Raw genomic sequence first — 13,921 nt, 5'->3', positions numbered from 1 at the left:
CTGGACATGAATGCTGATAATGTGGTCAACATTGACGAGGAGAATTTATTGGAATGGATGTCTGTTTTGAAAACACTGAAGCGTGGTCATTGTGACTGCTTCTACTACATCTAATCAATGTTTTAAATACAATTATATATTCTATGTTTTTTGAAAAGCGGTTTGGGACATTTTAGGTGAATGATGTACCCGAAAACAACGAAGCGTTTTTTAAAGAAAGTTTTGTATAACCGTACACTTAGATAGATGGATAGATAGTCCATAAGCCGAGTTTTTATGCCTGATACAATGTTGACATATCAGATTTTTTGTTGTTGTTTTTACCATTTTCCACTCTGTGATTGCTTACATTTTCGTAGTGAATTCCGATTTTTTGTTGTGAATGTCAAATATTTATTGTTGCATTTGACAATTATCGAAAAAATACCGCACAGAAACGGGCGAATTAGGAACATCCCAGATGGATGGTGGAATAACTGGGAAATTTTCGGAACGGCAAAACCTTACGGACCATCCCAGAAATGGATGGTGGATGGTCGTCAGTGTAAAAGGCTATAACTTTGCTGCCAAGAGATTGCACGAAAACCAAAAGAACTAAAAATTTGCGGTTATAGCCGCACCGGCTTTCAGTCGAAGAACTGAGGCACTTTTTGAGATAAATATATGTGTTCGAGCACTCAACCAGTCCCGAAATATTGAACCTGAAATGTGTAGCAATTGTAGAAATCCCAGCTCCACTGGAAAGCCAAGCTGACGATTATATTTCTCTCACTCTCACTGCATGCCTTTTCCATAAGGGTATCTGTTAAGCTATAAACCTTTTTTAATAGCTTTTGAAGTTTTAAATATAGAGTAGACATTTATTTAATATGTGGAAATGTTTGTAGCTAGTTTTAGGTAGATAGACCCCACCCCACCACCCGCCACAATGAAGGAACCGGATCGCATTATGAAGATGTTGAATGTTGTCGGATTGGAAGGTAGTAAAAGTTGAGACTACGTAAGGCCCCAGCGACCAGGCGTTGGTCGACCTCAACAAGTAGTCACTGGCCCCGGCAGTGAGGCAGATAAGGGAGATCTGAACCTCAGCTTCAGCTCGATCACCATCAAGGTCCAGTCAATCTGCACGTTGCCTCGGAGATGGAAGCACGTGCTGAAGTCCGTACAACACGCCTACTCCTCGGGCACCATATTGATGCATGATTTCGAGGCGATGTGTCAACTGTCTCTAATGTATATTCAGGAAGATACTGATAGCACTATTCGACAAAATCCAATTTTTGTTTCCTCAAGGATCCAAACCGACGTTGTCTGATAGATATGGGACTTTAAAATTTTTCAAAGAATTATGTTTTTTTTTCTATGTCAGAACTTTTTTCTTGAAGAATTTTTGAATTCTGGTATTTTTTTGTAAAGCTTTTTTCAAAAGTAGCGCTTTTTTTCTCTACATAACTCTAATATCTTACGTCTGGTTATAAAGAACTTTAATATTTTGAAAAGGTAATTAAAGCAGCTACAAGGTAAGCCCAAACACTTTGTGATTCTAGCTTAGCGTCGGGGAAATATAAAGCATTAAAATGCAAAAATTATGATTTTTTTTGTGGTATTTTTTAACGAAATTTTGACTTCAAAAATTCGGGAAAAGTAAAAAAAAAATTATATCCTCTAACCTCTATTCTTTTGTGTATGGGTGCATTAATTAGGCTTCGTTTAAGGTATTTTTCATTAAAATCTATGAAGAAACTTTGGAGCTAAAATTCGCTAACCAGACCTAAAAACTGAACAAAAAATACATTTTCGAAGGTTGCGGGGCCAACTGCCAACAGAATTTTTTTTTCGACTTTTCCCGAGTTTTTAAAGTCAAAATTACGAAAAAAAATACCGCAAAAATGATAAAATTTGAATTAGAAAGCTAATATCTTCCAGGCGTTAAGCTGCAGATACAAAGGGTCAGTTTTATAGCTGCATTTGTCAGCTTTTAAGAACTGCAAATTTTTATGCAACCAGATATAAGACACTTAAGTTATGTTAAAAATAGAAGCCATGAAAAAATAACAGATTTTAAAAATTCCTTAAGCATAGTACTCAGATCGAAAAAAACACCTCGCGAACAGAATCAGGGTCGATATTCGTATGAAAAGCCTAGTACTCAGATCGAAAAACTGTTTGCTAGCAAACAGATGTCAAATATTTTTCGAGCGACCAGTGGTGTGACCAGAGGTGTGCACTGCATTCCAAACGGTTACACTGCTCAGACCGCTGCTTGGTTTTGTTTAAAGTTAACAAAATGCACTTCTTCGGCTGGGGCCGCTCTTCCCCAGGCATATCCTGGGCTCCCCAATATTTTATTGGCAAGGTAATGTGTCTGACTATCAGCAGCAGCAGATGGCGACGCCTCCAGTGCCGACCACCGTGAAGACAAAATATTTTAGAAACAATATTTGTTTTATATTTATGAAAATTAATAAAAATATTATATTATAATATCCATATAATTTTCCTTTATATAATGCTGCATTAATTAGATTCTATTTGTCTTCATTATTAAAATATTTCATTTGGTTTTTTGTTCTCTTATTGCAATGTTTGCGCCCGAGTTCGGAGAAACGGCTGAGGATATCGGAGGCGCTGCTGGTGGCATGGTGCACCTTGACGACTCGCTTCTCTAGGTCAGTCTCAAGGACTGAGTCCCGCGGACATGGCCACTCCGATTTTGGACCACGCAACCAAGCAGGGCCATGCCATCACATATCACTCCCGACCAGGTCAGTGGGTCCTAGCCCTCGACTGTCTAGGTCGGCCGGATTGTCCTCGGATCGGACGTGGCTCCATCGCTAACTGGGCCAACATGGAGTGATTTTGGCTACTCAATTGCCCACGAAAGTGGTCCAATCGCATGCAGGTCTGTTCAGCCAGGCCAACACAATCGTGGAATCGGTCCAGAAGGATACTTGGCTGGTGTCGAGTGGCAGTTGAGGAAGGATGGCCTCGGAAAGCTCTGTCAGAAGGACGGCTCCGCACAGTTCGAGTCGAGGCAACGAAACCGTTTTCACGGGGGCCCCGCGGGTTTTAGCTGTGAGAAGGGCACAGACAATGCCCTGCGGTCGCTCAACTCGGATGTAAATCGCTGCCCCATAGGCACGTTGAGACGCGTCGCAGAAGCCATGTATCTGCATCTTGGCCATTGGACAAACGTGCAACCACCGCGGAATGCGGATATCCTGGATGGCCGGAAAACTCTTCAGGAACGTCTCCCAGGTTTGAGATAGATCGCTAGGGAGGACGTCATCCCACCCTAACTCTCTTAGCCAAATTTCCTGCATGAACATTTTGGCTTGGATGACAAAGGGGGCAAGCCATCCCGGTGGATCGAACAGCTGCGCAATCTGCGATAGCACATTGCGCTTCGTACAGGACTCCCGCTGAAGTACTTCGGGAGGAGCAAAGAAGAATTCATCGGCCCTGGCTTGCCATCGGATCCCCAATGTCTTAGCGATGCTACTTTCTTCAAGCTCTAGGAAGTCAGCTCGAAGTAAGTGGTCGACCTAAATGTCGCGCAGTACGCCCTTGTGGTTCGCTGTCCACTTTCGGAGTGGAAACCCTGCGGAGTCGAGTGCTTTGCGTAATTCTGAAATGGCGGAAATTGCCTGCGACTGAGTGTGAGCACCAGCCAGCACGTCGTCCACGTACATGTAGCTCTCCAGGATGTCGCTTGCCATTGGCAACTCTTGGTGCACCTCTTGCTTAATGACGCGAAGGGCGAGGTACGGTGCGCAATTGTCCATTACGGTCGCGAAAGAGTATTCGCTGATAGGGCGTGTGTTGGGAAGACACTTGGATCTGGCGGTACATCTTGCTGATGTCGGCATTGAAGACATAGCTGAAGACTCGCCACCTCAGGATTTGCATGGTCAAGTCAGACTGAAGGACTGGCCCCGAATGCAATGTGTCGTTGAGGCTTTTCCCGTTGGAAGACGGGCTGGAGGCGTTGAAGACCACGCGCAGTTTGGTTGTGGTGCTGTCGGGTTTAAACACGCCGTGATGTGGAAGGTAGTAATGGCCGGAGTCATGACTGGGTGTAACCGCTGTCATGTGGCCTAGCTCTAAATATTCCTCGATAACGGCGTCGTACTGCCCTTTGAGCGGCAAATTCCGCTGCAGACGCTGCTCGTTTCTAAGGAACTGGGCCTGTGCCGCGCATCTGGAATGTCCTAGCTCGACATTTTCTGGACATTTGAAAGGGAGAGTAACAATGTATCTCCGGAAGTTTTCCTCGCACATAGAATCTGACTCACTCGTCGGTCTCCCCGGAAGGTCCTCCAACTCCCAGAATTTTGTGGGAAGCTTCTCGAGTCGGACATCCGAATCTAACGAGAGCTTCGTGGTGAAGGCGGAAACCGTCCGAGTCGAGTCAGCTGATACCGGACCGGATAGGACCCATCCGAAGATGGTCTCTTGTCCCAGCAGCGAGCCGCAAATGTCAGACCGGAAGCCGCTCAACAGGATAGAAGGAAGGATGTCAGCGCCTAAAAACACATCAATCTGCGAGCTTCGGGGGAAGGAGGGGTCTGCCAGCGGGAGGTTCGGAAGCTCGTCCAAGAAGTGCTGCGGTATCGGATATGAGGGTAGGTTACCTGCTAGTTGAGGCAGAACATATGCCATAGTCTCGATCTTGAGGCCAGGCCTGGAGGCGGCCCCGATCATGAAGTGACAGCGCCTTTGCGCCTTAGCCGCTACGGTTTGGTTTAATCCTGCGACTTGAGCCTGTATGGCTTCGAACGGTGGCTTAATAAGGTTAAAGAGACGTTCAGTGATGAACGTCGCCTCGGAGCCTGAGTCAATCAGTGCGCGAGCACGGAAATTGGTCCCCAGGTGGCAAATATTAATCAGTGCCGTGCCCAGAAGAACGGTACTTGTGCTGGAGGCGAAATAGCTCTGTACGTTATGCTGAGATTCGGATGAGCTGGGAGTTTGGCGGATGTCGAAGCCGTCACGCCGGATGAAGGAGCGGCACGATGCAGAAGCGTGTGATGCCTGACCCCACAAGTAGAACAATTGTGGCTGCTGGAGCAGTCGCGAAGCAGATGACCTCTTGCGAAGCAATTTAGGCACAGCTGCTTTTTCTTAATGCAGCTTGGAAGCGCAGATGGAGACAAGCAGACTATCCCAGTTGTCCGTGCAGACGTTGGAGACCGCTAGCGCATTTAGGACTCATTGCATCGTACTTTGAAGATCCTTCAAGGCACGACTGCATTTGGATGTTACGCGGGGCAAAAAGAGGAGGATGTTAATTTGGTTGGTCACCAGAAGCCGATTATTTTCATATCGGCCGCGGAGAGCCAACAATGCGTACTCGAAACCGTCATTAGTGAGGGGGTATTTCTCTGCGATGGCCTTCGGATCGCCCCGGGTCTTCTCGGTGAGGTAGTACTGCCTCTCTACCGGAGACAATCTAGGATTGTTGATCACGACCGCAGTGAACAGATCCCGGAATGTGGGCCAGCGGACGTAGTCCCCTGAGAATGCCTCAATGTTGACAGGAGGCAGTCGACAGCCGCCCTGTTGGACTGGCTGTGAAGGAGGAAGAACTGTGGATTTGGCCAGTTGGGCATTGAGGTCACTGAGGCACTGCTCAAATACCCTATAGCATTCGCCGTATATGTCACGGATGTCCGCTTGGATTTCTGGCTCCTCGTCAGTCATCACCGCGGAGCAGGCCTTGTACGTGGCCTCGACGTCCGTCCACATGCTGAGGATTTGGCCTCGACGGACCTCGGACAGAGAGGCGGATGGGGCGGCGGTGATGCGCTCTTCCAGGTGCGACAGTCAGCCAATAGCGGCGACCAATTTGGTCCGAGCGACTGAGGTGGCGGATTGAGCCATTGTGATGCAGTGGCGAGAGCTGACGGGGCTGCTGACGAAGGAGCCTTTCGGATCTTGTTTGGTCACAGCTGGAACCATAAGAGTGACAAGAGTCGGAAATAGAACCGATTTGGTCCTTGCCGCAGAGCTGCTACTGGCTGCTCTCGGAGTGAGGGGTGCCTTGATTTTCTGAGTCGGCGTAGTTCCGAAGGCGGACGAGGTGCGTAGCCGGTTGGAAGAGGTCACAGGCAAAAGCTGGTTGCCGGAGTATTTGGTCGTCAAAGAGTTTAAGGCCAAGAAAAAGAATAGGCCCCCCATAACTCTTCCTAGTAGGCAGCCCAGTGCTCCATCTTTACCCTCATCTTCCACCTCAACTTCTATCCATTCAAAAACCTAACTTCCTCTCTTTTAGTTACATACGAGAATGCTAGAGGCTTGCGTAGTGGGCTCAGCACTCTTTTTCTTGAGAGTCTCGCATTCTCGTCCCATGATATTGTGTCTACCGAAACCTGGTTAAAGCCGGACATCCTTAGTTCCGAAGTTTTGGCAGGTCGGTACACAATTTTTAGAAATGACCGTTCGTCTCGACGTGGAGTCCTCATTGCAGTATACTCAAACTTTACATCGGAAAACCTCATGGTCCAGGTTCAACAAGACCTGGAATTCCTGTGCGTAAAACTGATTCTCCCAGGATTTTCCATTTTCATTACTTGCTCGTATATTCCACCTTCCTCGGATATCTTAATATACGAACATCACCTGTCCGCTTTACAAACTGTTTCTTCCTCGCTATCAGATAAAGACCATATGATAGTATTTGTATTTATTTTTGATTTTTCCTAGTGCTACAAGTAAAACTTGTTTTTAATGCACTAGTCAGCACTAGGTACTGTGTGGTCTTCGGTAAACGAGTCTAATGGGCACAAGGTCGCATGTCACGACATGACTTTATCGACGGCTTGCTAGACCTATCCCTGTCTCAAGTCAACCATGTGAAAAATTCCATGGGTCGATTGCTTGATCTGTACTTTGTCACGGATCCGACCGGATAGCGTTGCTAACCCGAGCCTTTCCGCTCACTATACCTGAAGACTCCTACCATCCTACATTCGAAGTGTTGGTCGATATTGGGCCTACTGTATTGGATCGAATGGGTAGGCTATCTGAACGTGTCCGCTGCTTTCGTAAGGCCGAGTTTACGAAGCCTAATAACCTCATTAGTGATTTTGATTGGTCCGCTCTGTACTTGTGCACTGACGTTATGAAAGGCACAAACATTTTTTTAAAATGTACTTGACACATTTTTTGATTCTTGTGTCCCTTTTTCTTGTCCGGCTAGATCTGAAAAGCCTCCTTGTTTTACCAAAGAGTTATCCAGTATAAAAAACTTAAAATCAAGACTTTATAAAAAATTTCGAGATGTTGGTTCTCCCTCTTCTCTTTCTCACTATGTAATAGCTCGGTCAAATTTCTCCGTTCTTAACGCTCAATGGTATAAAAACTACCTATCTCGATGCAGGATACGATTTTCACAGGACCCTAAACACTTCTACAGCTTCGTAAATAGTAAGCGTAGAACGTCCGCACATCCATCCTCGCTATCATTTCTCAATATGTCAGCAAACAATGATCAGGCAATTGCCGATCTTTTTGCCAAATTTTTCCAAACAACCTATTCTCATGAAAGCTACTCTGGTGAGCCGTATCCATACAGTTTACCAAGGTCGAATGGCATTCAGCCCCATTGTTAAATGAAAGCTCACTGCTTCATGATCTTCGACTAGTTAAGCCGGTGTTTTCACCAGGTCCCGACGGAGTTCCCGGCTGTGTACTTAGGTACTGTGCTGACGCTCTGTGTGGACCCTTGCTTAAACTATTCACCCTATCCATTAACTCTTCATGCTTCCCCCCCCCCATCTGGAAGGAATCCATTATTATTCCGCTCCATAAGAAAGGTAGCAAGTCTGATGCAAATAATTATAGAGGTATATCTAAGTTATCCGCTATTCCTAAAATGTTTGAAAAAATTTTAACTCCGCACTTGCAACATCCCTGCAAATCACTTATATCTCCGTCCCAGCACGGATTTATAAGGCGACAACAAATTTTTTAGGGTTCACCTCTTTTATCATTAAAGGCTTTCAAGGTAACTTGCAGACGGATGTCATTTAAACTGATTTTAGTAAAGCATTCGATTCTGTAAACCATTGTCTTTTAGCACAAAAACTTGACCTTTTGGGGTTTCCGCCTAATCTTTTGAGATGGATTTCTAGCTACCTTCGTTCTAGGTCTCAAAGAGTCCTCTTCAAAAACTCCTTCTCTTCACGTGTTAAGGTTACTTCTGGAGTACCACAGGGCAGCCATGTAGGCCCCTTACTATTCACACTCTTTATTAATGACCTGCCTTTAGTATTAACAAAGTCTCGAGTACTCATGTATGCGGATGATGTTAAACTCTGTGTCCAGTAAAAGGACATTTCATTTCACTCTCGCTTGCAATCCGATCTTACGACTGCTTTATTTTCACGCATAGCTTTGTCGGCTATGCTGCGGGCCTGTAAAAACATGCTGCTAAGATTAAGATACAATGGCGGTACTTCTTAGGATACAATGTCTTCATAACTTCAACTATCCATTAACTATGTATATTACATTTCATTATTTTTGGCTACCTTATATTTTGTAGCGACACTGCCCAGTGTGCCAACTGTCAGAATGACATTTAATTTTGTCTTAATACCCTTAACATATAATTCATTTCTTGACATCTCTTTTTCACAAGAAAGTAAGTTTTGTATGTCTTTAAAAATACAGTTTATTTTTTTTCTTTTCGCATTTGCGGGCAAAACATTGAAGCTGGTATTTTCCAAAAAACCGGGATAAATTATTTTCTACACAAAAAGATTCCACTTTTTAGAATAATAACAAATGTTTAAGGAAAGACTGAATAGATGCCCTAAATTATAGAAATAAATTTTTGGGGCGCACCTCATATGTTGAGCTATTAGGCGTTTTTAATATCTATTGATTTGTAATTTAATAAACGGGAAGTGAAGATGTAATAAAAATAATAGTTTACTGGCATGTAGTAGCGGCAGTACGCGTATGTATATTAATTGGTACAAGTATAGAAACCGAAGGTAACGAAGATCAATACCAGACTAAATACAGGGCAGACGGACCGAATTGCCCGTGCCCTATGCAAAGCATCTTAGAAGAGAGCGAGAGAAGGCGATAAAAAGAGAGCATAAGTGCAGCTTGTGCTGATGATAAGTTGAGAACGAACGTTAGCTAGAGCGCGAGAAAAGTGCAGGAACGAAGAAGACGGGATAGATATACGAAAGAACGGCCGCTGCCGTGCGCAAGCATATGCGGAGACAATGGTTATTTACAGAGGGCTGTGCAAATAATAAACAATGAAGAAGACTTACGTTGGGCTGCTTCACTAATTATTATCTAAAGATTTTACGACTAAATACCGGGTTGGGAAACCCGACATCATAAATTAGGTAACTAAAAATTATGAAATATTCCCATATTTATGAAACTTAAAATAAATAAAAACAAATACAATTGTTATTTTTTTTTAATCTTTATCTTTGCAAATCCGGGACGTCATTTCGTGCAATGGTTCCAATTCCTTGCTTGTAATCATATCGAATTCTTTTACAAAATAATAAAAATGTTTATAACAAGCATTAACGTGCGCCTCCTGTAAATAAAAGAAATGTATAAGAATGTTATTAACCGAGTTAATAAGATATCTGTTACCTAGTAGAAGACATTTCGTTGTACTAAGCTTTTAAAATTAATTTTGTTATAGGGAGTAGGAAGGAAGAAGAGGGGGCTACTTTAAGACCACAAGGAAAAGATTACTGGGATAAGATTGTGGTGTGCCCTCTTCGTGTACATGCAGGGTATGAAAAATCAAGTGGGCGTTTAAAACCTGATAAGTCTTACTGCCGCGACAAAATCAACCACCCAGAAAAGTTTTTGCGCGCTCTACATTTCTAAAACTTATGAGAAGAAAAGCATGATCCGAAACAAGCAAGGAAGTTCGCTCGCTTGGTGAAGAATATACACCCGTTAAGTTCGACGACAGGAAACTTACCGACCCATAAATATATCTCTTTCAAAAAGGCTTGTTGATAGGCCGCTAGAAAGCCCCTCGCACACGAAACACACCCATCATCTACAAATGTTTCTCTAGTGCGCAGATTATTAATACTAATCGACCAAATTGAACTTTTTATTTACGCTTTGAACCAAACCTACTTTTTTTGATAGACTTAGGACTTTTTATACCCGTACTCAAAAAAGAGTTGAGGGGTATATTAGATTTGTGGTAAAAATGGATGTATGTAACGCAGAGAAGGAATTTTTTCCGACTCCATAAAGTATTTATATTCTTGATCAGCATCAAATTTGGTTTCCAGACTTGTATTTCAAAATTTCGCCCCGCCGCCTTCCGCCCTCACAAAGGACGAAAATCTGTGGAAGGCACAATTTTAAAGATACGATAAAACTAAAAACGCAGTATCGTAGAGAATGCCCATATCTACCAGATCGAATCATAATTATAGCCATAATAAAGAAATTTATTTTCAGTTGCTTCCCCTGCCCCATCCTGCAAGAGAAACGCTACTCATTATCTTTCTCGCTCGCACACTCTGCCGCGTTCAGTGCGCGAGCAACCCCTAGCGGAGGAGATGTAGAATCTAAATGTAACATGTACAATCTACATGTTAGATGTAGTATATACATTGTATATGTAGATATCAGATGTAGCAAAAAAATGTAAAATGTAAAATTTTTTTTTTTATTCTAAAAAATTATATGCTCAAAAATTTTTATACTGACTGAGTACGGGTATAAGTAGAGTCGCGTCCCCAGAAGCGACTCACACGTTCCTTCTCGTTTTTTATGGACACTTCATCACATGCCAAAATACACTCCTTTTCAGACTGGCTCATCTTTAAAGATGCATCTTTAAGAGCTTTGAAGTTGAAGGGTTGAAGGTTGATGTTTTTTTATGGAGCTCCATTTTTGTAGAGAAGAAGGACTGGCAAGATTAAGTTTTAATGTATTTCTTAAAAATACAAATTTCGATGTTGACAAATAAAAAATGCATTGAGCAAATAATTTTTCAGTAGTGCTCATTCTTACATTTTTTCCATTTTTTGTTTCCTTTAAAAGCATTCTGACTAAAATTAGTTCATTAGCAGTTAAGCTCATTGAATCAATTTCAGAAATAAGGTACCTACTTGCTTTTGTTTGAAGGCGTTCTACTTGTCCTTTTAGTTTTGCGTTTTCTTTTTGTAGAAAGACGATTCTTCTCTTTCTAGATTTTAAAATGTTTTATTTAAGAAACCTTATTTTGAAAATGTTTTATGTTTTTAAGGCATTGGCGGCAAGCTTCTGCTGGGGACTCAGATCGAACTCTTTTTCTTTGAGGGGATTGAAGAAGGTTTAGGTTTAAGTCATTGTCATGTTCTTCGGGTTTTTCAACCGCTTCGGATGAATTAAGCAAATTTAGATCTGGAATTGCCCCTTTTTTCAAAAATCTTTTTCTAATATTTTCTGGAGAAAAATGGTTATTACATAAATAGAGCGAGCCATAATTAGACACAAAGTCTTAATCAAAGTTGCATTGATTTTCCCATTGTATTAAAAGAAATGGATCATTGGCTGGAAACTTGAACAACCTTAATCCCGGGAAGTCTTTTTTGGATTTTTTGCAATGTGCAAGATAGCAATCTATTGCCATTTAATAGGCGTCTTGGATTTTCTGGATTTTCTCATTGTCAATCAAGAAAAAAAATCGCAGTCTAATTAGCTTTGGAAAATATGTGTTGCGCTTCTCGGCAGTCAATGACGCTAAAAATCATTTCAACAATGCCTTCCAAATCTTCTTTATTGAATATCTTTTAAACGGAGTAGGGCAGGGCTGCATCAAGCCTCAACGGGGGCCTAGGCAACCATCAATTTGGGGGCGCCTCCTTTTTTCCCCGCCCCTCCTTTTTTCATTTGAAATAACTGGGTCAGCCAGGCGCGGGGGCCCGGGGGGGCCGGCCCCTTTAAGCAACGCTCCCAAAAAAAAAAAAAACACAAAAAAAAATTCCGGGCCCCCCCCCTTTTGGGGAAATTTCGCAACCACCCAGCCCCGAATCACAGATATCACCTCCGCGATGCAGAGTTAGCAAAACCATTTTTTGAAACCAAACCCAATCAGCACTCGGGAGAGCAAACACACGACCCACACCAGTGGCACCAAGTCGACCTCCACAATTTACCCAATAACCTGCAGCAAAGGGAGGGGAGCCAGCGCATAGGGCCAAGAGGCTGAAGGGGGAGCCAACCCAACAAGAGCAGCCACACACCCACAGAATACTGACAGAAAGAAATGGGGAAACAAAAAAAACAGGAGAAGACGAAGTATCGGGAGACCAGGAGGAAAGCGGGGGGAAGGAAAAGAGGCGACAGGGGACAGAAAAGAGGACCGAAAGGGAGGACACCCAACCGACCGCAGGAAGGACAGGCACACCAACCGGACACGAACCACGGGGCCGAACCCCACGCGGAACACGACCAGCCGACACCCACCGACGCCACACCGACCCACGCGGTTCCCCCCCCCAACAACCCCGCCCCGAGAGCCATGTCCGAGATTTCGTCGCCACGCAGCGTCGCGCGACACAAGAGGCACACCGAACCGCCGCACGACCAGCTGGCTGTAGATAACACGGTACCCGGCGTACCAAAACATATCCCATGGGACCCACACCCACGCGCCCCAGGACCCACGGGGGACCGCACCGAAACCCCGACCAACCGAAAGGCCACCGAAATGCGAACCGGGACGGGCGAGGGATAGAGACCCACCACCAGACCGAAAAACCGGAGCACCGAGCGACCCAGAACGACGGACGCACCGAAGACCGCCAAGGCGGCAGACGACCGGAAACCGGAAAAAAATAGGACACCGCCACAACCGAAGAAAAAAGAGCACGATAACGCAGACGCCCGAGGGCGACCAAGGGCCGGAGGTAACGAAGGCCGCCGACGCACTAACCCACCCACCCGGAAGAAGGGGGGGAACCAGGTTACCGGCGACAAACGGCGGGGGACACACCACTGGGGGACTAATCTAGGCGCCAGCTGTCCCCACAAACAAAAGCAACGCACGCAATTCTAATTAGCCCGAGCGGCCAGAGAGGCACCCACTCGGGATTCGCACCACGCCCGCCGATATCACCCCGCGAGCGGTTGCAACCATTCTTTGACCATACCCAATCCCAACTGCACTCCGGGAGCAGCATCCAACACACTGACCCACAACCATGTCAACGAGCACCAAGCTCGACCTAGCTACGCCCACAATTATTGTTACCCAATAACCTTACGCAGCAGAATCAATTTTGGGTAGGTGGACGCCAGCTGATAGGGCCAAGACGGCTGAGGGAGGAGTCCATCAGCCCGAACACAGATACACGCAGTCCACCAGCGCACCCACAGCAATCACTGACAACGCCAAGTAACATAGTGATGGATAAAGTAAACAACACAAAAGCAAAACCGACTGACACATCTTGCCGTCAGGCCAGCTCGAAACCTGAAGTTCACCTGCGATCTACAAATTGTCTTGTAGTGGACCCTGGGGACTGAAGCCACCCAGCCTGGAATAGGCCCACAGGGGCGGGTGGTGCTGGGCAACACGACCCGGCGCGCGGGCCCAGGGGCAAGGCGCACGGGACGCGGAAGGGGGCGGACCAACCGACCGCCGGAAAGGACGGCACCACCAGCACCCAGCACGGGCGCCACGCAACCCCACGCGGGGGGCCGAACGCCACAGGCCCCCACGGGCCGGAACCGCACGAGCCCCACGAGCGACAGCCGCCGCCCCACGGCCGCGCCACACCGACCGCCAACGGGCGGAGGCCGGCGGGGGCCGGGCGGCCGCGGCGCGCGACACAGGGCACCGCCGGTCCGCGCGGGGCCGGCACCGGGCCCGGGACACCACACCCAGTCGCCCCAGCGACTACCAGGGGGACCGCCCGAC

General features: G+C 45.6%; 1 protein-coding gene across 3 annotated transcripts in view; it reads right to left on the bottom strand.

The window, feature by feature from the left end:
• Positions 1–8,936: 8,936 nt before the first annotated feature.
• Positions 8,937–13,921, bottom strand: part of LOC111076540 (MOB kinase activator-like 3) — a 49,781-nt gene continuing 44,796 nt past the window's right edge. For 2 of the 3 annotated variants that reach the window (XM_022370367.2, XM_022370366.2), the window contains exon 6: positions 8,937–9,574. In XM_022370367.2, coding sequence (XP_022226059.1) covers positions 9,449–9,574 — 126 coding nt within the window. In that variant the 3' untranslated portion in view covers positions 8,937–9,448. The remainder of the gene's footprint in view (positions 9,575–13,921) is intronic. The other variant, XM_022370368.2, reaches the window with a different exon arrangement.

The sequence above is a fragment of the Drosophila obscura genome, unplaced genomic scaffold, assembly GCF_018151105.1.
Source record: "Drosophila obscura isolate BZ-5 IFL unplaced genomic scaffold, ASM1815110v1 contig_31, whole genome shotgun sequence".
In the NCBI taxonomy this organism is placed as follows: Eukaryota; Metazoa; Arthropoda; class Insecta; order Diptera; family Drosophilidae; genus Drosophila; species Drosophila obscura.
This window is presented reverse-complemented; position numbering and strand designations above follow the sequence as displayed.